This window comes from Salvia hispanica, chromosome 3 (genome assembly GCF_029641045.1).
Source record: "Salvia hispanica isolate PSC_SH4W2 chromosome 3, Shi_PSC_v1, whole genome shotgun sequence".
Taxonomy (NCBI): Eukaryota; Viridiplantae; Streptophyta; class Magnoliopsida; order Lamiales; family Lamiaceae; genus Salvia; species Salvia hispanica.
In genome coordinates this window covers 29,532,900-29,556,286 of record NC_142694.1, presented here as the reverse complement: position 1 = coordinate 29,556,286, position 23,387 = coordinate 29,532,900, and the positions used below count along the sequence as shown (strand labels likewise).

General features: G+C 33.4%; 1 protein-coding gene across 1 annotated transcript; it reads right to left on the bottom strand.

Annotated features, from left to right (window-relative positions):
* Window positions 1-847: 847 nt before the first annotated feature.
* LOC148930527 (heavy metal-associated isoprenylated plant protein 36-like) lies at window positions 848-1,964 on the bottom strand. Its single transcript, XM_089066506.1, has 4 exons — window positions 1,944-1,964; window positions 1,757-1,832; window positions 1,197-1,465; window positions 848-886 (listed from the first exon to the last, which is right to left on the bottom strand). The coding sequence occupies exons 1-4, from the start codon at window positions 1,962-1,964 to the stop codon at window positions 848-850; spliced, it is 405 nt and encodes a 134-aa protein (XP_088922632.1).
* Window positions 1,965-23,387: the final 21,423 nt, after the last annotated feature.

Genomic DNA, 23,387 nt, shown 5'->3' with positions numbered 1-23,387 from the left:
AAAATGTTCCAATCTTACTCCATACCTTCAGTATTCATCTATTGTAGTTCATAATTACAATCGCATTACCACTTTCTGCATTCCATTTACGACATATAGAGTAATAATATTCGAGATTAGAGCATCATCTATATAAATAGTCCAACAAAAAGTTAATAAAATCATCTTCAACGATTTACACAAAATTTGAACCCATTTTCAATAAATGTCATTAAAAAATACTCCCTCCGTCCCACATTAAGATTTTCAGTTGAGTTCGGCACGTGTTTTAAAAAATGTAAAGGAAAGTTAGTGAAAAAAAAATAGGGAAATGCGGGTCCTACTTTTTTATATTAGTTTTATAATAACATGTGAGTGGAAAAATGTTAGCGGAATGTGGAGCCTAATACCATGACTCCTAAAGTGGGGCACCCAAAAATGGTAAACCGGGACTCTAAAGTGGGACGGAGGGAGTAGTTTTATTCCAAATATTTACACTAAATTCAAATTTTACACAATTTTTGAGTATGTCTTACAGCAACAACATATTTGGTGTTGTTATATAAAAAAAACCCAAAAGTAAGTTTGAGTTTCATATATGGTTGAAGAAATTTTTTACACCAAAACTCATTTTTGATGTATGATTGGAGATAGTCTTAGTCACAACTAATAAATGAATGGAAAATACAAAACTTTGAGAAACATTTAATAAGGTTTCTAATCGTATTCTGATTTCTGAAAAACAGATAATAAGGTTCCCAATGAGATTCTTATATTCATAAACCCAAAAAGATAAATCAAGTTATTTGAGCAATTAATTCAAAAATAAAACTGAAATCAACAAAAATTTGCGATTAACCAAAATGTATCACAACATCTTCTCTAATAGTGAAACGGTCCACGTCTCCTGCAATAAGAATACAGAGTGAGTTTAAAAACATTAAAAATGCACCGCAATAGTGTATCTATATCACGAGCAACTTAGGGACAAGGGTACTAAAAATGGGTCATTCATTATCCACAAGTAATGGAGTATATATTAGACAGGATATCACTAGACTATATTAAAAATGAGTTACTTCTCCCTTAAGAGATTTTTAACATTAGGTTAATGGTGGATAGAATGGGACGTACCTTGGTTGTGGTGGGCCGGACCCATGATAATTCGAGTTCGACCCATGACAATATGGGTTTGATCCATTATAATGTGGGTATACGGGCTCCATTGTGCGATAGGGCTGATCAGGCATAGCCAGACTACAGTTAGATGAACCAAGGGCGTTGTAGATGTTGGCGTTGTAGCTGTTACGGTAGGTGTTGTAGCCGTTGCTATAGGGGTTGTAAAATTTAGGGTGGTTGATCTTAACAGAAACAGGCTTTGCGTGGGACCCCGTTCCGGCCAAGGCCTTCAAGAATATGTTTGGTTCTACCACAGCTTGCAATTTGAACAATCCTTCTTCAGAATTTATATCAATCCTATACATACCTATCACACAAATAAACGAAATCAATATGTGTTTCTTTCATTCACAAATAATCTTTTTTTCAAGAAAAACCTAACCATTAAGTCTCAATTTGATTTTTTTTTCTACTTGGTTCAAAATTTATTCATAATGCCCATAATACTATTATCATGAATTTGTGCGAAAATAGGGAAAAGTATATGAGAATTATGGGTAAAAGGTAAAATTAAGTATATGTATTTCACTACTTTTCATAAACCCTAAATAATAAGCCAAGAACCTTAAATATGTAAAACAATTTATTTTATAATTACCACAAACTGAACCAAGAATTTCCATTGACTTCATCTTGCAGGCCTGGCAATTACTTTTCACCTTCAAAACACAAATCTACAACAAAAATATTCGTTAGAAATGAGTACATACCCTATCACAAAGCGAAAAAAATAAAAATTGCATAGTTAAAAGAAAATAAAATGAAAAAATTATTGACTAAATTACCACTTCAGCGTAAGGCTCCATTGTTTTCCTCCAACGCCGATGTTTGGTTGAGAGAGAATTTGATAAGAAAGGAGGGACTTCGCTACATATATGTAAGTGTATCAATCAATTAAACTTTAATTTAATAATTAACGGACTTAATGCATTCATAATTGATGAAATAAAAAAATTTCTTAAATTTGTTGCAACTTAATTATATATTACAGTAGAATTTTTGAAAACCATATCTTTTCATTGTAATGGCAAATATATGGTTACCAAGTTAAGAGATGTGTATATTAAGAAGTACTAGTACTATTATTTTTGGTATTTATTATTTCGAATTGCATGGGATCTTTGTCCTATAATATATTTAATAAACATTTAGGCTCAAATGATACTGATTTGATCTTATTTCCAAAGCTTCAAATATTATTTATGGTAGTTACTGATTCGAGTTTCATGGGATCTTTGTCCTATAATATTTAATCTCCATTTAGGCTCAAATGGTACAGATTTGGTCTTATTTCCAAAGCATCAAACAATATTTTTTTGGTAGTTATTATTTCGGGTTTCATGGGATCTTTGTCCTATAATATTTAATCACCATTTGGGCTCAAATGACACATATTTGGGCTTATTTCGAAAGCATCTTATTTTTGGTAGTTAAAATAGGGCTGGTGAAAAATATTTAAAAAATGATATATAGTTCGTATCGTACTGAAAAATATCGAAAAATTATCGAACTTTCGTTAAATCGTAATTTTCGATACGATACAGTATCATATCGTAAGTTTTCGATACAATAACGATATGAATTTCCTTATATCGCGATATATCCTTTTATATCGAATATATCGAAACATATTGAAATTCAATACATATTGAAGTTTAAAATTATAAATATATATAAATCCATTTAATTCATTATATATTTAGAAAATATATATATATATATATATATATATATATATATATATATATATATATAGGATTGTGATCAATTGAGATTATTTAGGCTAATTGAGAAATGAGATGCAATATCAGCCACTCATTTTTATTAAATGAGTGGTCCAGATTTTACCACACAATAGATATTTTCAGATTAATTTAATATGAAAGGGTAAAACTGTCTTTTCGCATTTTAATCTAGGTTTCTTCAGCATATTATCGTGAGATTGGCGATTCTTGTTAGATTTTGCAATTTCCGTCAGATCACTGATTGAATCTATTTTAACGATTTATGATTCAATTGATTCGAAAATTAGAGTCAGACGATTTCAACGATATCTGATTTAGGATTCAATTTTCGAAAAACAGATTTCTGTGTTGATTTTGAAGTTTTTCGGTCGATTTTACTGATTTTGAAGTTCTTCAGCTTTGAATTGCGATTTTGGTGAGAATTGCGATTTCGTGAGATATCTGATTCAATTGATTGAAACGATTTCTGATTCAATTAACTCAAAAATTAGAACGCAGACGATTTCAACGATTCGAACGATATCTGATTCGACGATTCCCCAGGATATCAATTTTCGAACAGAAGACAAATCGACGGATTTCGGTGTTGAATTTGAAGTTTTTAGGTCGATTTTATCTACTTTGATTCTGTTTTTATGTTTTATTTGTTGATGCCCAGTCAAATTTCTTCCTAATCAATTTTTATTTTTTTGCTTTTTCATCTTTAGCTTCGATTTCACTTCATAATCAACACCTAAGTGTTATCTGATGGATTCTTCATCTTATTCCGAGTCGACTTCGACGAATGGTGGAGGTAATTTGGTTTGATTTTCATTAACATGATTTTTTTGTGTTGTGTTTGTGAATTATACTCTGTTGACATGACATGTTGTATGTTACCTGTCAAATTTTGTGTTATGTTGGTGAATTATACTCTGTAGCTATACTCTTTGTTGATATTCTGTTTCATTAACATGATTTTTTTGTGTTATGTTGGTGAATTATACTCTGTTGACATAAACGCACTGTTGATATTTAAATTGATGTTCTGTTGACATAAATGCAAATATGTTGGCATGATGTATGTTATCTGTTAAATATTCTCTGTAGCTATACTCTTTGATGACATTTTGTTGATATACAAAATAGTTTTATGCAAAATGAACTCTCCCATGTCTGAACAGCCCCTGCTGTGGTGTTTGTTGGTGGAGGAAGGGGTTATGGATAGTGTTGAGAGTCCATGATAGGATGTCTGATGTATGTTACCTGATAAATATTCTATGCAGCTATACTCTTTGTTGACATTTTGTTGATATACAAATTAGTTGTATGCAAAATGCAACCTCCCCTGTCTGAACAACCTCTGCTGTGGTGTTTGTTGGTGGAGGAAGGTGTTATGGATAGGGTTGAGAGTCCATGATATAATGTCTGAGATGTTGGTGTTGGTGTGGGTCAATTAAGATATGCTAGTTGACATTATCTGTTTCAGTTTGTTTACATATTTTCCAATTATGTTGTAGGATTTGTTATTCCAATTTATGATTGCTTGCTTAGGCAATTTGCATAATTTGAGAGATGAATCTGATTGGATTGCAGTTATCATGATAATTCATTTGCAACTTCTAAGGCTCTGCATATAGCTAATAAGATCAACTCTTCATCAACATTCCATGTATTGGAAGCCTTTTTCCACCATCAGGTACATTGTGAATCTCCTACATCGGTTCTTGATCTTATAATTCATGAAATCTTGTGTGTGTTTCTTTTTTTTCAAGCGCGGTTGTGTAGTATAAAGCTCGAATTACTTAGTTGAAGATTGCAATGCTGCATAACATGCTAATTGCACTTGAGATTGAGTGATTGATTGAAAATTAAAACAGGAACTGTTTTATGGGAAGGTGACATTTAACAAGTCTAAAGCAGCTGTGAGGGAGCGTATAGCGGACTTCGCAGCAAAGGCCCTTGGATCGTTTCCGTATTGTTCTGCAGTCAAATCCGGCTTCAACGATATGAATTATATGTAAAACATTGTTGTTGACATGAATTATATGTAAAACGTTGTTGTTGACATGATTTATATGTAAAACGTTGTTGTTGACATAAATAATATAGGTCGTTGACATGAAAATATTCGTTGTTGACATTAATTATTTGTAAAATGTTGTTGTTGACATAATAGTTGACATAAATAACGTTTGCTGTTGACATCGTGGTTCCCATAAATAAAATTTGTTGTTGACATCATAGTTGACATAAATAATGTTCGCTGTTGACATTGTAGTTGACATAATGTCTCCGTAGTTGACATCGCGAAAATGACAATTATGCCCCCTAGTTGACATAATGTTTGAGTAGTTGACATTGCGCGAAAATTGTGAATGAGTGGCTGAAAATTGTTGACATTTGGTTATAAGTTGTTGACATTTTAATACAAGTTGTCAGACTTGCCTCCGTGCTACTCGCTGATGAGGGCGTCCAGGCTGCCCCAATCCTGCCTGGAGGGGTAATTACAATTACAATTCATGTTTTTAAGGTTAATTACAATTAAAAATCATGTCAACTATATATACTAGTCATGCCAACAACTAATATAATTATGTCAACTATGGTGCATATCGTGTCAACGGTACATACAAGTCATGTCAACTACGGTACATATCGTGTCAACTACACGTACAAACCATGTCAACTATGTTACACACTATGTCAACTACACGTACAAGTTATGTCAACTATACATAGAGACCATGTCAACAACAATTATAAGTCATGTCATCTACACGTACAAGCCATGTCTACAACAATCAGAGTTGTTTTTTAGTTGTTAACATATACTAAAAGTTATTGACATTATCTTATTAGTTGTTGATATTTGATTTGCTCTCTAATGACATTTATCTTATAATTTTCTCTATTAATTATAATATTTGTTTTCTGAGTTGTTGACACTTTATACAAGCTGTTGACATTTGGTTATAGGTTGTTGACATTTCAATACAATTTGTTGAACTAATTAACATTTGATATAACTGCTAAGTTCAAAATTCAGAATCCACAATAATAGTTTTAAAACCCATCCAACTATATAATTTAAGATTACTAACACATGGAGACGTAGTCATATAATTTAAGATTACTTAAACATATAATTTAATTATGCTCAATTATAATTCATGTTTTTAAGGTTAGTTACAGTTAAAAATCATGTCAACTATATATACTAGTCATGTCAACAACTAATATAATTATGTCAACTATAGTGCATATCGTGTCAACGGCACATACAAGTCATGTCAACTACGGTACATATCGTGTCAACTACACGTACAAGCCATGTCAACTATGTTACATACTATGTCAACTACACATAGAACCATGTTAACAACAATTATAAGTCATGTCAACAACAATTATAAGTCATGTCAATTACACATAGAACCATGTCAACAACAATTATAAGCCATGTCAACTACACATAGAAACCATGTCAACAACAATTATAAGTCATGTCAACAACACGTACAAATCATGTCGACAACAATTATAACCAAATGTCAACTACACTTTCAAGCCATGTCAACAAAAATACAATCATTTTATAAAAACAATATACTATTTAATCTTAGTTATAGTTATTTTATTTTAACAATATTCTCTTCTTTCTCTTTCCCTTTCTCCTGTTGTTTTTCTTTGTTCTTTTCAACTTGTGCGTCATCCATTGGGCCTGCAGCGGGTGGTGAGATAGGAGAGGCTGATTCATTGGCTCACCCCTTTAGGATCATAACCTGGCGATGTAGGGATATTTTCTCTGTTTCTTTCTTCTGCATACTACTTGTAAATTAGTTCTACAATGTTAGTATATAAACTGTAGGAGTAATCTAATGTCAACTCAGAGATACATATGTAAACAAAATGATGTACTTACTTCATCAAAGAAATGTCCAAATTTAAAAGTTGGAAATTCAGTCAAATCTTCAAGAACTTCATTTTCTTTTTCAGCAATAACTATTGATTCAGATATTGTTTTCCAGTGATCAAAAGTATCAGGCTTGTCTTGAAGGAACGTCTTGGACAAATGAAGAAACTTGTCAGCCACAGATTCAAGTGGAGTCGTTTGGCTTCCAAGTGCAGATCTAGCCATATCAAACACCAATCCAAATAAAAAATTAGATTTGATGTGTGAGGGAGCTTCTTTAAGGACCTTGACAAGATTGATCTTCCCGTAATTCATGTGATTAATGGTTTTCACTACATTCTATATAAATTCTTTTGGGAGTAGGTTTTGGGAAGACCCAACACCACTGTCATCAACATCAGGCATTTGTTGTTGAGGCACTTGTTCTTCCTCAATGGACCCAACTTCACCGCCAACGACTGCCTTTCTCTCCACCACAATATCATCTCCCGTCTCCTCCCCCATTACATCCTCTGGTCCAAAACATACAGTATATATATATGTACCACATCATTCATTCATTCATTCAGAAAAACGCTTCATATTTTGGAACGGAGTGGAGCCACGGCTGTGCCTCACCGAATCACACATCATCAAAGAGCATCTGCCCAAATACAGCAGCCTCTCCGTGAAATCCTGGCTCCAGCAGCAGGGCTCCAAGCATTTCACCGGCCGCGGCCTCTTGATGGCTAACGGCAACGACTGGTACCACCAGCGCCATATCAACAGTCAACAATCAATTAGTGAAATCGATCCTGTTTATAATGTGAATATAACTATGTCAACAGTCATTCAAACAAGCATAGACTATGTCAATATCTTGTTTATAATGCACAGTCTAATTAGTGAAATTGATCCTGTTTATAATGTGAATATAACTATGTCAACAGCCATTCAAACAAACATACACTATGTCAACAATATACAATATCATGTTAACAGATGTATACTTTTATAGCTATGTCAATAGCTATTGAATAAAATGTCAATAATCTTAAAATTTTAAACAAGTCCTTAACTGGAAGGTGATGCTTGATGTTCTCTGATGTTCAATTGCGCTTCTTCAATTGCTAATCAACAAAAAAAATCATCAGAAATTGAATTTATAAGAAAACTGATTATTCTAGTATTAATCACATCAAAATCATACTACTAATGAAATCGAATAAGGAAAATCCCCCCAAAATCAAGGAAAATCAGAGAAATCATCCACAATTCCACATCAATGTCGCAACCAGATCGGCCCCAAATTCTGGGAGGTAAATTGCGACGAATTTATTTTTGTCAAATTTAGCAGAAATGTCAAATTCTCAATCATCCACAACTTCTGATTCTACCATCGCTAATCAACAAAAAAAATTAGCAGGAATCGAATTCATAAAAAACGAAATCCAGATGTGTTTTAATACACCAAAATCGAAGCAATATACTTAAAATTTGAATCAATTTCTTAACCTGAAGAAGTCGCTTCAACCGTCGCCGATTTGGAATGCCTATTCTCTTCGATCGCTGCTTCAGCCAATTCAGCTTCAATCGATGTTTCAACCGATTCTTTTCGATTTTGCTCTTCTATCGTCATTGTAGAAAACTCTGTTTGAATGTTTACGGTTTGAATTTTGAAGATCAGCGAGATTTTGCAGATTTTGAAGGGGTTCGAATTGTATGAATTGTATGAAGATTTGAAGATTTTTCAGCAGAGAGGTTTTAAGAAATTGGATTGAAATACGTTTTTATGTTTTAAGTTTTTTAATTAATGAAATTACAATTATACCCCCTTGTTGACATAATGTGGTATTTGTTGACATTTTGTTAATCTTGTGGATTAGTGGCTCATATTGCATCTCATTTCTCAATTTAGCTAAATAATCTCAACCTAACAACACCCTATATATATAATTTAGCTAAATTGAGAAATGAGATGCAATATGGGCCACTCATCCAGAATATTTGTGAAATGTCAACAACATGTAGTTTATGTCAACAGAGGGGCATAATTGTAATTTTATTAATTTTTTAATTTTTATTTTTATTTTAATTTTTTTTTAATTTTTTTTTCGTTTTTTAATTTTTTTTTTAATTTTTTTTTCGACTATATGTACAATTCATGTCAACTACACATCAAATGTCAACAACTTTATTCAATAAATACTATTTGACATGAATCGTACATGTAGTTGACATTATATTGTGTAGTTAACATGAATTGTATATGTAGTTGACATGGATTGTACACATAGTTGACATTATATGTGTATAGTTGACATGAATTGTGTGTGTGGTTGACATGGATTGTACACATAGTTGACATTATATGTGTGTAGTTGACATGAATTGTATATGTAGTTGAAAAATAAAAAATAAAAAAAAATAAAAAAATAAAAAAATAAAAAACGAAAAAAATATTTTTTAAAAAAAAATTAAAAAAATTAAAAAAATTAAAAAAATTAAAAAATATTGAAAAATATTAAAAAATAATTTAAAAAAAATTAAAATTAAAAATTAAAAAAAATATTTATTGAATAAAATTTACTATGATATTACCATTCTGCCCTTTTATAATTAATTAATCTAAAGATATTTTCCATGTGGAAAAATCTGGACCACTCATTTAATAAAAATGAGTGGCTGATATTGCATCTCATTTCTCAATTAGCATAAAAAATCTCAATTGATCACAATCCTATATATATATATATATATGAAACCCTAATAAGAACACTATTTATTTTATTGTGTTGAAGTTTTACTAATTTTTGTGTTATTTTTCAGTTTTGAAATTATATTTTTCAATATATAGGTATTCGATACGATAACGATATTTCGATATATCGTATCGATCTTACGATACATCGAAATATCGATACGATAACGATATTGATATTATTCATATCGAAAGTTCGATATATCGAAACTTTAGATACGATAACGATATGAAATTCTTTCATATCAATATTTTCGATACGAAACACGATACAACGTTTTCGATACGATATATCGTATCGACCCACCCCTAAGTTAAAATATCGAGTTGCAAGGAATCTTTGTCCTGTAATATTTAATCAAATGAAACAGAGTTGGGCTTATTTTCAAAGATCTAAGAGCATCCTCATCCATGCTCTTAAATAAGAGCACGGAGGTGGACCCGAATCCACTTTTACTCCTTGTCCTTACCTAAGAGCACAACACCCACATACGTGCTCTTCCGCAAGGATAAGCTCAAGGGTCCCACCATACTATTATTCAATTTGAAAACTTCAATTACTAAAAACATTTCTACATTATAAAAATACATTAAAAAATAAATATTACATAACTAAAAGCCTAAAAAATAAAAATACATAATTAAAATCCTAGAAAATAAAAAAATACATAATTAAAATCATACAAATTAAAAATTACATAATTAAAGACTAAAAAATACACACGTGGAAGACTAGTCCTCTATCCCCAATGTTCTCTTGAGACCCCGTATCAATCCCACATGTGTTGCAAGTTGGTCGGGAGTCATGTTAGTGTTAGAGTTTGTATACTAGAAATCACCTTTCGAGTGATTGAATACTGTTAAAACTCTTATTTTATTTTCCAAATGAATAAACAGATTATTTTTGTCATAATGTTGTTATGTTTTACATTTGATGGATGTTTATTGCATATTTAAATGCATAAGTAACTTAACAAAGTCTAAGTCTTTGTTTTAGTAGACCGGTTGTGGGCGTCGTTCACTTTAAGGTAACACGGTCAGTTCTAAACAAAGAAAAAGAATAATTTCACAACCTAGATAGGCTTAGACTACCTATCGTGAAAGGTTGCAATGTCAGTCCGATTATTTCTAAGCCTTACTGAAATAAGATGACATTGGTGTGGTATAGCACTAAATGGATCTAACAGCGAGACAGTCTTTATGCTATCTACTGAAAGACGAGGTCTCGTAAATTATTTCTCAATCAATGTACGTTAGCATTGAGCATACGGTATTGATTATGCACTACTTTGACTTACCAAATGGTGCGGGTTTTTCGCAACCCAATAAGCCTGGTATATTGGGTAGTGGTGATTAATATCTAGCGGTGCTAGGATTGCTATTATGTTGAATCGTGCGCGAGGTGAGTCTCGTTTGATAACATCCTCAAGAGAAGCTTGAAATAAGGTTTTATTATTCGGAACCTAGCTAGTTGGAGTTTAATTACTCTATGAATAATAAATAAGATTTTCTTGCTGAGTCATCTCTTGGAATAAATAAGATATTAATTAATTAAGTCCATAGCAGACAATAATTAATTAATGGATGTTTCTATCTTAAGCGCGAGAAATAAATATAAAGTATTGGAAACCCGAAGTACTTGTAATTTCGGATTTGGATGGGGAGTGCAGTATTACTTTTGTAGTGGCTGCTCGTAATATTCCAATTTTAAGCTTATATTAAATTGGGTTTAATTTAATTAGTAAAAAGCTAATTGGAGGAGCCCATATCCAAAGTCTTCCATAGATCCCTGACTGGGCCCAATATGTGGCTTATTATAAATAGGAGAATAAAGGAGATAAAAAATACACTTGTTTTTCTCTCAAAATTTTCGCCCCCCCCCCCCCCTCCTACTCCTAGTAGAGGTCGAATTTTTCTCCTCCGTGGGAAAGGATTTCTGTCTTCTCTATTTAAGTCCTAGTGCACTGGTGAGATCAGCCCACCCTGATATCAGTTCACAGTCCAGGAACCAGTCAGAAGATCCGTGGTTTTGTACTAAAGATCTTCATGTGGAGAAGCTAGCCATCTTCGATTCTTTGGAGAATCATCAAGGTATAATGGCTGAACCTTAGAAAAGCATGTTTTAGGTTTCAATTGATTTAAAGCATGTTATTATTTGAGTTATGAGCATGATACATGTGATAATTACGCGAATAGAATTTGTCTAAATAATCCGCTAAATAGATCTGAATTATTATGTAATTGATTTATGTATGCGCTTCCGCTGCCAACCCCCTTCAATTAGATGTATTGTTCATATAGAGTTGACCCAAGAGAGCTCACAACGAGTTGTTCGGGGGTGGAGGGGGCACAAAGGGAGCGGGAGCGGGGGCGGATGGAGTCGGGGCGCGACGGCGGGTGGTCGTCGCCTTCTTCCTTCCTTGCGGCCGGCGGGAACTGCTCGGGCCAGCCGGGGCTACCCAAGTTAGTTCCGGTAAGCTAGGTAGCCACATCATCGGAGGCGCCGTCAGATAGGGCTACCGACCTCGACCGTTTGCTAGAGGAGCTGGAGGAGGATGTTATTACGCCGCCCCTATACTTCGGATGTTGGCGCCCCTCCTGCCAACAACTGAGGTACTTGAACGGTTTCAACTCTATGAGTTGGTAGTCGCCAAGGCGGCACTAATGAAGTCGAGCTCGCTCGTGCCGCTCCCCGCCGACCGCTCTTCCTGGAGGTAATACCCCTAGAACTTACCGATTGCCTCGTTGCATCTGAAGATGCAATTGCGCACCATATTATCATTGCGATAGATGGTTCCCACCGGGCGGGTTTCATTGTAAAGACGAGTGATGCGCCACCAATACGTTTCCCCAGTTTGGTTCGTGCCAACTTCCGAATCTTCGGAGACTACCAAGTAGGCTTTGAACATCGCCATTATCTCACCCGGAGTGTACGGGATGCGGGTGCCACGAGTAGGAGGAGTAGGAGTAGGAATAGAAGTAGGAGTAGGAGTAGAGCTGCCGCTCCCCACCCGAACCCGGAGGCATTTTGGTCGTCCACCGGGTAAGGGCGGTAGCCACCCGGAACTTGCGAACATTGGGTTTGAGGAGGGGCCAAAAATTGTGTTTCCGGACTAGGGAATGAGTGGGAGTCGAACCAATCGTGGTTCCAACCGCGATTGCCGGAGGGGTGATCGCCGGAGCCGGACATTGTGTAGTGTGGTGGGAATTTAGATGAGAGAATATGAGAAAAAAGATGAGAGAATGTAAATGATAGAATAGATGAAAATGCGATTTTTTTTTATGTTGAAGTGGGGGTATTTATAGATGAAAATGTGAATTTTGGGGAAAAAATTGAAAAATAAATTAAAAGTGGGTAGAAAACGGATATAATATTTTGGGAAGTGGGAATTTTTTTTTATTTAAAAAATTTTGTTTAAATTAATTTTAAAAAAATTTTAAAAAAAAAATTGAATATGCCAACGGCTAAGCCGTTGGCCAATCAGACAGCGCCACATAAGGGTGCTCAGCGGCACGGACGTGCTCTTAGCTAAGAGCAGCGCCGTGCCGCTGGCACGGACGGACGGCTTGCAGCGGCGGATGAGCTCGTCCTTGCCACTGACACGGACGAACGGACGACGATTTTGTAACCGCTGCGGATGCTCTAAATTTTTAAGATTGTTGCTTTTATTTTGTATGGTGTGGACCTACTTTTGTTTAACTTATATTCCAATTATCAAAAAATTCTATTGACTATAATTAGTCCATCATAAAAAATAATTTGATAAGATTGATCGTGTATATATTGTAACGAGAATTTGTATAATTGAAGATGAGGAACGTATATTGACACTTGAATCGAAATTGTTATTGAATCACTCATGAAACTGAGCTCGAAATTGAAGTACAAATTGATTGTGAAGATGGAAGAAAGCTTAGCTAATAACAAACTGAAAATAGGTAGTTAAACATTAACAAACTAACAGCTACATTTGATCGAACGGCGGTGATCAAAATTTACAACTAAAAAACAGATCCGACGGCTCCTGAACCATCAAGCAATGTTTCAGCTTTTCTTCTTTGAATCATCAAGTTTCCAACTTCAGCAATGGATTAGTTGAGCTATCATACACAACAATAATTAATTTTATAATCTAAGATACTTGTACATAGACCTAAACATTATGATTATATAGTTATTAAATAGTATTTGCACTTTGAGATTTCAAAGTTTCCTAAGTTAGCCTATCTTAAAAGTCCAAACGAAATATCTTGATTTTTCTTTCCCTAGTTGTGAATTAGAGTCCGTCTACAACAAATAAAAAAGCAATAAAAAAACGATATTGCATATGAATCAAATTGGATCTGAATCAGAATGTAAAAAGATGAGAAAGTTAAGTGTAGCGGTAATGAATTAGCTCCCATTATAATACTACCTTAGCAAGCTGAATTAGGAAACATTTCAATGAGAATGCAGATAAAACAGAAGAAAAATTACAAATTATAAGCCACAAAATATTTAACCCTAATTTTGCTCTAAATCACATCCAAGATATACATACTAATCAATCACCCATCCCAGAAATTCAACAACGCAAAGTAAAATGAATCAAATTTACAAAATCTAAACTTCGACACCACAAATAAATGCATCAAAATTCAAAAACAAAACATAAATTATTTTTGTGTAACCATCCAACGACTTTGGAATTGAGGCTTCCAATTCTTGTTTAATTTCATGGTTCTAATTTCCAGACCTGCAAGATGAAGACAATGGAAATACTAGGTTCATTTGTGGTAAATTATTTTACATATTTAAGGTTCAGGACTTAGGATTTAGGGTTCAAAACTAAAACATAAATTAGGAGAAAATTCTTAAACCTTAAAACCTAAGTCCTGAAACCTTAAAGATGTAAAATAATTTATTTTAGAGAGAACTACACTAATAGTCTCTGATCATATCGAAAAATGCATCAATCGTCCCTAAAAAAATTTTATATTCTTTTTGGTCCTTAGAAATTACATTTTTAGTACCTGTCAGTCTTTTATACCCCTCTGCATTTGAAAAATCTCCTAAATGCCATGAAGGACATTTTTGGTATTTGGAAATTACAATTTTAATACCTCTTCAATCATGCAATTCTTTTTGACATACATAAAAATACATTTTCGGATACTAAATATTTACATTTCTAATACTAGTCCATTTTATATTTTTACAAGAGAAAACATTTTCTTTTGAAATAATTCACTTAATTTTTTTAAATAATTACTTGTATAACGTATAGTTAAGCTTTATAATGAAAAAATTACTATAGTTTACTTTAATATTTTTAGTAAAAAATGTTACTTGCAATAGTTCCCTTTAATTTACGTTAGATATAATTCACATAAATTTTAATTACTATACTTAAAAAATATTTTTCACTATACTAAGTTTTAATTAATGTAATTAAAATATTTATTTTTCACTTAAGTATAGTAACATTTAAATATTTAAGTGACATTCTTTATATAAAAATTTACTATAGTTCACTATAATATTTTTTCTTCTCAAATTTAATAAATTTAAGTAAAATTTTTAAGTAAAATAAAATCCCACACAGAACTTTCTATAGTTCACTTTAATATTTTATTAAAAAATGTTACTATTATATTTAGTTTTGAGATGTATAATAAATGATATTTATTTTTAAAAATAAATAAAGCATAATTAAAATATTTTGTTTTCTTATTTAAAAATTTGAAATTATAAAGAATTTAATATTATTTAAATAAAAGTATAATTGAGTTTTTAAAAGAAAATGGCGATGGAAGAAATAATTAAATAAATTAATGGGAGAATAGAAAGATCCGAAATGCCCCCAAACTATAAATATTTACATTAGTGGTGCCTAGGGTTATTTTAGTCTTAAAGTATAAAAAATGATATAAAATTTTTATAGGAACCATTAGTGCATTTTTCGACAAAATCAGGGACTATTAGTATAGTTCACCTCTTTATTTTATATAACCACAAACTGAATCAAGGATTTCCACCATCTTGACTTTGCAATTACGTTTCACCTTCAAAATACAAAGCAAAATAAAAAATAGCATTTTTAACATTGCTGATTGTTTGATTGGGAGAGATTTTGATAATAGAAGTAGGGACTGAATATTTTTATATATATAGAATGTATAAATCAATTAAGCGTTTATTTAATAATGCTTTCGTAAATGATGAAACAAAAAATATTCTTAAATTTAGAAAAAATTTTTGACAACCATGCGTATCTTTTTATTTTAGAATAAAGATATATTAACAAAGACTATATCTTCACTAAACTACCCTTTTATTTGTAAAGTTAACTCAGTACCAAATTGCATGAATTACATAAGGTATGAAATTATATACAATCAATGCAATTAAAACGCTTCCATTTATTTAGTCAAGTTTCAAATATAGATGATCCCTTTATGTTTCAAATTATACAATATAAATGAAATTATATACAATCACTACAATAATACACTTTCATTTGTTTAATAAAATATAAACATTGAATTTCTTGACCACAAATTTTTTTATTTAACTAGTACTATTATCGAAGTGATATCATCAAATTTGAATTCCCATTCATCTAGGCAAATTTCACAAATTGAATTTCTTGACTAATAAAATTTCCATTAAACTAAACTTATCATTTAAAAATGGAAGGGATACCTTAAAATTTCAATCTCCATTGATTTAGGAAATATTTCATACATTGAAGACTAGTAAAATTTATATCTAACAAAAATTATCATTTATAAATGGAAGAGATACCTTTAAATTTCAATCACCATTTATTTAGGCAAATTTCATAAATTGATTTATGAATTTTTCAACTAATTAAATTTCTATTAACTAGAATGGAATTGATACGTTGCATTTCAATTTTATGATATGTAAAATTTCTCTTTGAAAACTTTCCATTATTTAACATAGCACCATTACATCCACAATATAACATTAGATATAACTTTCACTTAATTTTTGAAGTGCTTGAATCTTCTAAAAAATTGAGCAATATCTATGGCTAATTCTAACAGCAACGATATTTTGTACGACATGTTTGGATCCGACGATGAAGAAGGTTCGCAAGACGAGACTATACGAGAAGGTATTTATTTGTTCTTAAAAACTCATTCTCATATTAATTATGATTGATTATTGAAACAGCCCGACTTTTTCTATCTTTTTATTTAAAATGAAAGGACGTTGCTTAGCTTGTGCACCTGAAAATTTTTATCTTAATATCTTTTGTCGAGAAAAGAATTTTACTTTTTGCGCTAAAATAATTATTCTTTCCCACCCCAATTCGAAACCCATTTGTTGTGAGGCCAAATATTTTTAAATTTCTGTTTTTCTTCTTGGTGAAGCCCAATTGGAGATGAAAACAGCCATAGATTCCTCTCAATAATATGTTACCGAAAATCTTGTTCATTATCTGCGCTACCAAAAAAAAAAAAAAAAAGGAACCAAATCAACGTGAGACTATGACTATCTTTATACCTTCTGTCTCTTCTTCACAATTCCTTCCCAATCAAAATTGGAGGAAACGAGAACATAGATCTTGGAAAAATTTTCAACTGCAACTTCTCAACTTCACCATCAATCGAAAATCTCATAATCAAGATTTAGAGCAATCGAGAGCAAGGAGAGACTAAAGAGACAGCGAATCGTGAACAGCCAAGCAACAGCAGCTCGGGAGATGACAGCAGCAGCGGCTGCTCGGCTGAACGGCGAACTGGGACAGCAGCGACTGCGATCAATAGCGGCGGCAGGATAGCGAACAGCAACACGTCGGAGTGGTGCTGGCAGCGAGCGGCAGCTCCGTGACGATGGCTGCACAGCGGACAGCGGCTGACCCGGCAGCGTCGATGCCGGCAGCATTTTGACAGCAGCGGCGCTGTGGCGGAGATGAGGGAAAGATAGGGCTGTGATGGCGACGGCAGCGCTCAACGGAGAGAAACGAGGCAGTGGTGCCATGACAGAGAAGAGAAAGAAGGAGAGCCGAGATGGAAGAAAACTAAATATGAAGCAACAGATGGTACTTGAGCTTTAAATTGAAGTCAACTTAGGAATATGAAATTGGGGAAGAATGGAGTTACGAGTAATAATTGGGCTAGTTGGACATGTCAATTCTATTTTTGGTTGCATTAAAATGTGTCGGGCCGTAAGAGATAAGAAGCTCTGGCGAAAAGAAGCACGGACTTATGGAGGGGATTTTCTCTGCGAACAAAATTGAAGTCGAAGTAAGGAATTCAAATTCAAAAAATTAAACGAACGAGGTAGGCTTTCGAACTAAATACTTTCAAGAGCTTTAGTTTTAATATATCGATTCAATCATCATTTTATGTGACGAAATGCCTGTGATTGCAATTATAATTAATTCAACTTCCATGAGATGTGATTTATGTGCTTAAAATGGAAAGTGATGTTATGTGATTTGTGTGTTGATTTATTGAGTGATTTGTGATTTGCTCGACTTGTTGATGTGATGTGAGATGATGCTCGACCCTGACAGAAAAATGATTTACGTTTCAAATACATTTTATGAGAAAAATAGAGTTTGCAAAGGGTATGTCATGCCATGTTTTTGTTTTGAGAAATGTCTATCTGTTTGTTTAGCAATGGAGTGGTCCCTACTAGACCTATTGAAATCGAATTCGGGTCTGACTAGGGAGTGAGTCCATACTCAAGCTAGTGTACACCATTGGGGATTGTGAGCCGTCTTCTGGGTCGGCCGGTCCGGTGATCGAGTTTATGGCCATATTCTCGTTTCACATGTTGTTGAGGTTATTGATGTTAAGGCTGTTGAGATGATGATGGGATTGCTTAGTGGGGAGTGAGTCCCAACTACGAGTTAATCGAATTCGGGTCCTATCAAGGGTGCGTCCCTATTTGGACTAGTGTACATGATGAGGACTATTGAGTGCACTTATTAATCTACCACAATTTCATTCAGTTTTTTTGTATATCATTTGTGTGGCATTTAGATAACATGCACGATTCACATCAAGATACATTTGATGTGTTACTTAGAGACGGTCCTAGATCGGGAATGATGTTCGATTCTGAAAAGAGACTCTATGAGGCGTATAATTCATTTGCCCAAAAACAAGGTTTTGCCGTGATGTTTAGAAGTAATACTAGTACGTATATTGTGATGTCATGTGACCGGGCTGGAAAATTGGATTGTAAGAAACATAACAAAAAAACAGGTTGTCGGGCACATATCAATGCCATTAAGCATGATTCTAGTGAATCGAATGTGAATACTATTTAATTGGCCCACAATCACGATTTAGATCTAAATATGAGAACTTTAATGGCAAGTCATAGAAGTTTTTCTATGAGGATGAAGAGGCAATTGGAAGCAAATGACATTGTGGGAATATGGGTTTGCAAAAATATTAAGTTGGTAGAAGTTCAATCTGGAGTCCTGAGAATTTAGGAGCAACTCTAAGAGATTGTAGAAACTTTATTAATGAGAAGAGAAGGTTGAGGTTTGGAGATGGAGATGCAAACGACATCCATAAGCTCTTTAGCTCATTGCAAAAAAAGGATCCGAGATTTTTCCATTTGATGGATCTTGATGAAGATTTGAGGCTCCGCAATGTGATGTGGATCCATCCGCGTAGCATAGCTGCGTATCAAGATTTTCACGATGTTGTGAGCTTTGATACAACCTACTTGATCAACCAATATCAAATGCCTCTAGCAACGGTGGTCGGTGTAAATCACCATAACCAATCTATTCTACTAGGATGTGCGCTGTTGTCACACGAGCATGCGGATTCCTTTAAGTGGTTTTTTAGTAATTGGGTAGAGGCAATGTGGGGGTTCATCCTACTGCGATATTGACAGACCAATGCGAGAGTATCAAGATTGTTGTTAGAGAAGTTTTGCCCAATACCATCCACCGTTTGTGCTTATGGCATATATGCTAGAAAATTGCCCAAAAATGTAAAAGTGTTGTTGATTATGAAAGATGCTAAACATAATTTTACTACATAATCTATAACAACCTTAGCATTGTGCAGTTGAAGAAAGGTGGGCTGAATTCCTATCTCGGTATGGTCTACAAACTAGTAGGTGGCTTAAGAATCTCTGTGTAACGAGAGAATTGGGCCCCTATTTACTTGAACCATTATTATTGGACTGGCATTGTGTCGACTCAACGAAGCGAGTCAATGCATGCATTTTTTTATTATTACGTGAATTCTCGAAGCACTTTGAAGACGTTTGTGGAATAATATGAAGTTGCTATAAATGATAAAATTAGGAAGGAGGTGGAAGCTAATTTTCAGTCGAAGAGTTGGAGACCGAGACTGACTTCGAAGTACGTATGGGAAGACCAATTTTCAAGTGACTACACGTTAAATGTATACTAGATATTCCAAGAAGAAACTAACAAGATATGCAATTGCAATGTCAAAGAAGTTGCTTGTGTTGGAGAAGATAATGTAGGTGGTGTTGAAAGGTTTGAGGTATTGGAAATGCTCATTGGGTGTAATGAATATCATAGGCAATATACTTACATTGTGGATTATAGGCCGTTTGGGGAGTACATCTCTTGCAATAGCCGTAAGTTTGAATTTAAGGGTATTTTATGTGTTCGTGTGTTGAAGGTTTTAGTTTACAAAGATGGTTAACATGTGAATGAAAGATATATAATACGAAGATGGCGAAAGGATGCATATAGACCACATTCAAGTATTGTATTTACAAGTGGATATCCTCACATGACAGCCGAGCACAAACAAACTCAAAAAATGGAGCAAGATTAACAACAATGTGTAGAATTGGCTGGTTCTTATGATGAAAAAGGGAAATTTTAGAAGAAGAGGAATAATGAGATAAAGAAAGCGCTTATAAATTGGAGAACACCTTTTCCTGCAGCATTTGGTCTGACTGAAGAAAGAATAAGCCCTGAAATTCTTGTTCCTTCTTCAGCCAGACCAGAAGGAGATGCGGCAGGAAAAGGTGCTCTCCAATTTATAAGCGCTTTCTTTGTCTCCTTATTCCTTTTCTTCTAAAATTTCCTTTTTTTTCATCACAAGAACCAGCCAATTCTACACATTGTTGATAATCTTGCTCCATTTCTTGAGTTTCTTTGTACTCGGCTGTCATGTGAGGATATCCACTTATAAATACAATATTAGAATGCGGTCTATACACATCCTTTCGCCATCTTCGTAATATGTATCTTTCATTCACATATTGAACATCTTTGTAAACTAAAACCTTCAACACATGAACACATAAAATACCCTTAAATTCAAACTTGCGGCAAGTGCAAGAGATGTACTCCACAGACGGCCTATACCACCTCCTTCCTAATTTTATCATTTATAGCAACTTCATATTGTTCCACAAACGTCTTCAAAGTGCTTCGAGAATTCACGTAATAATAAAAAAATGCATGCATTGACTCGCTTCGTTGAGTTGGCACCATGCCAGTCCAATAATAATGGTTCAGGTAAATAGGGGCCCAATTCTCTCGTTCCACGTAGAGATCCTTAAGCCACCTAATAGTTTATAGACCATGCTGAGATAGGAATTCAGACTACCTTTATTCAAACTGCACAATGCTAAAACTGTTATAGATCATGGAGTAAAATTATGTTGAGCATCTTGTAAATTTCTGGTGAATTTTCTAGCATATATGCCATAAGCACAAACGGTGGATGGTATTGGGCAAAACTTCTCTAACAGCAATCTTGATACTCTCGCAATGATTTGTCAATATCGTAGTAGGATAAACCCCCGCATTGCCTCTACCCAATTACTAAAAACCCACTTAAAGGAATTTGCATGCTCATGTGACAACAACGCACATCCTAGTAGAATAGATTGGTTATGGTGATTTACACTGACCACCGTTGTTAGAGGCATTTGATATTGGTTGATCAAGTAGGTTGTATCAAAGCTCACAACATCGTGAAAATCTTGATACACAGCTATGCAACGCGGATGGATCCACATCACATTGCGGAGCCTCAAATCTTCATTAAGACCCATCAAATGGAAAAATCTCGGATCCTTTTTTGCAATGAGCTAAAGAGCTTATGGACGGCGTTTGCATCTCCATCTCCAAGCCTCAACCTTCTCCTCTCATTAATAAAGTTTCTACAATCTCTTGGAGTTGCTCCTAAATTTTCAGGACCTCCGGATTGAACTTCTACCAACTTAATATTTTTGCAAACCCATATTCCCACCATGTCTTTTGCTTCCAATTGCCTCTTCATCCTCATAAACAAACTTCTATGACTTGCCATTAGAGCTGTAATATTTGGATCTAAATCATGATTGTGGCCCAATTTAACAGTAGTCGCCTTCCATTCACCAGAATCATGTTTAATGGCATTGATATGTGCCCAACAACCTGTTTTTTTGGTATGTTTCTTACAATCCAGTTTTCCAGCCCGATCACATGACATCACAATATACGTACTAATATTACTTCTACACATCATGACAAAACCTTGTTTTTTGGCAAATGAATTATATGCCTCATAGAGTCTCGTTTCAAAATCAAACATTATTCCTGATCTAGGACCGTCTCTAAGTAACTCATCAAATGTATCTTCATGTGAATCGTGCATGTTATCTAAATGCCACACAAATGATATACAAAAAAATTGAATAAAGTTGTGGGAGATTAATATGTGCACTCAATAATCAATAATATGAGAATGAGTTTTTAAGAACAAACAAATACCTTCTCGTATAGTCTCGTCTTGCGAACCTCCTTCATTGTCGGATCCAAACATGTCGTACAAAATATCATTGATGTTAGAATTAGCCATGGATATTGCTCAACTTTTTAGAGGATTCAAGCACTTCAAAAAATAAGTGTAAAAGTTATAACTAATGTTATATTTTGAATGTAACGGTGCTATGTTAAATAATGGAAAAAGTTTTCAAAGAAAAATTTTACATATCATAGAATTGAAATGCAACGTATCAATTCCATTCTAGTTAATAGAAATTTAATTAGTTGAAAAATTCATAAATAAATTTATGAAATTTGTCTAAATAAATGGTGATTGAAATTTAAAGGTATCCCTTCCATTTATAAATGATAATTTTTGTTAGATAGAAATTTTATTAGTCTTCAATATGAAATATTTCCTAAATCAATGGGGATTGAAATTTTAAGGTATCCCTTCCATTTTTAAATGATAAGTTTAGTTTAATGGAAATTTTATTAGTCATGAAATTTAATTTATGAAATTTTCCTAGATGAATGGGAATTCAAATTTGATGATATCACTTCGATAATAGTACTAGTTAAATAAAATTTTTATTGGTCAAGAAATTCAATTTTTATATTTTATTAAACGAATGAAAGTGTATTATTGTAGTGATTGTATATAATTTCATTTATACTGTATAATTTGAAACATAAAGGGATCATCTATATTTGAAAACTAAATAAATGGAAGCTTTTTAATTGCATTGATTGTATAGAATTTCATACCTTATGTAATTAATGCAATTTGGTAGTGTGTTGACTTTACAAATATAATAAAAGGATAGTTTAGTGAAGATATAATAGTTAATAAAAAGATCGGTTTAAATAAAAACCGGTTTAAAATATAGGTGTATATCGTATATACAATCTTTGTTAATACTCCCTCCGTCCATGATTAAGAGTCTCATTTCTAAATGGCGTGGATTTTAAGAAATGTTAAGAAAAGTGGATGGAAGAAAGTCAGTAGAATAGAGATCTCATTTGTATATATTAGTTTTAAATGATATGTGAGGAATGAGTTAGTGGAATGTGGGCCTCTTTACCATTTATGGTAATTATGAACCGGAACTTTTATTCGTGGA

Coding starts and splice junctions, on each gene's coding strand:
- LOC148930527 (XM_089066506.1), bottom strand. CDS start 1,964: ATGGAGCCTTACGCTGAAGTG. Junction 1,833..1,943: donor TGGAGCCTTACGCTGAAGTG/GTAATTTAGTCA, acceptor TTTTTGTTGTAG/ATTTGTGTTTTGAAGGTGAA. Junction 887..1,196: donor CCTATCGCACAATGGAGCCC/GTATACCCACAT, acceptor TTCTTATTGCAG/GAGACGTGGACCGTTTCACT.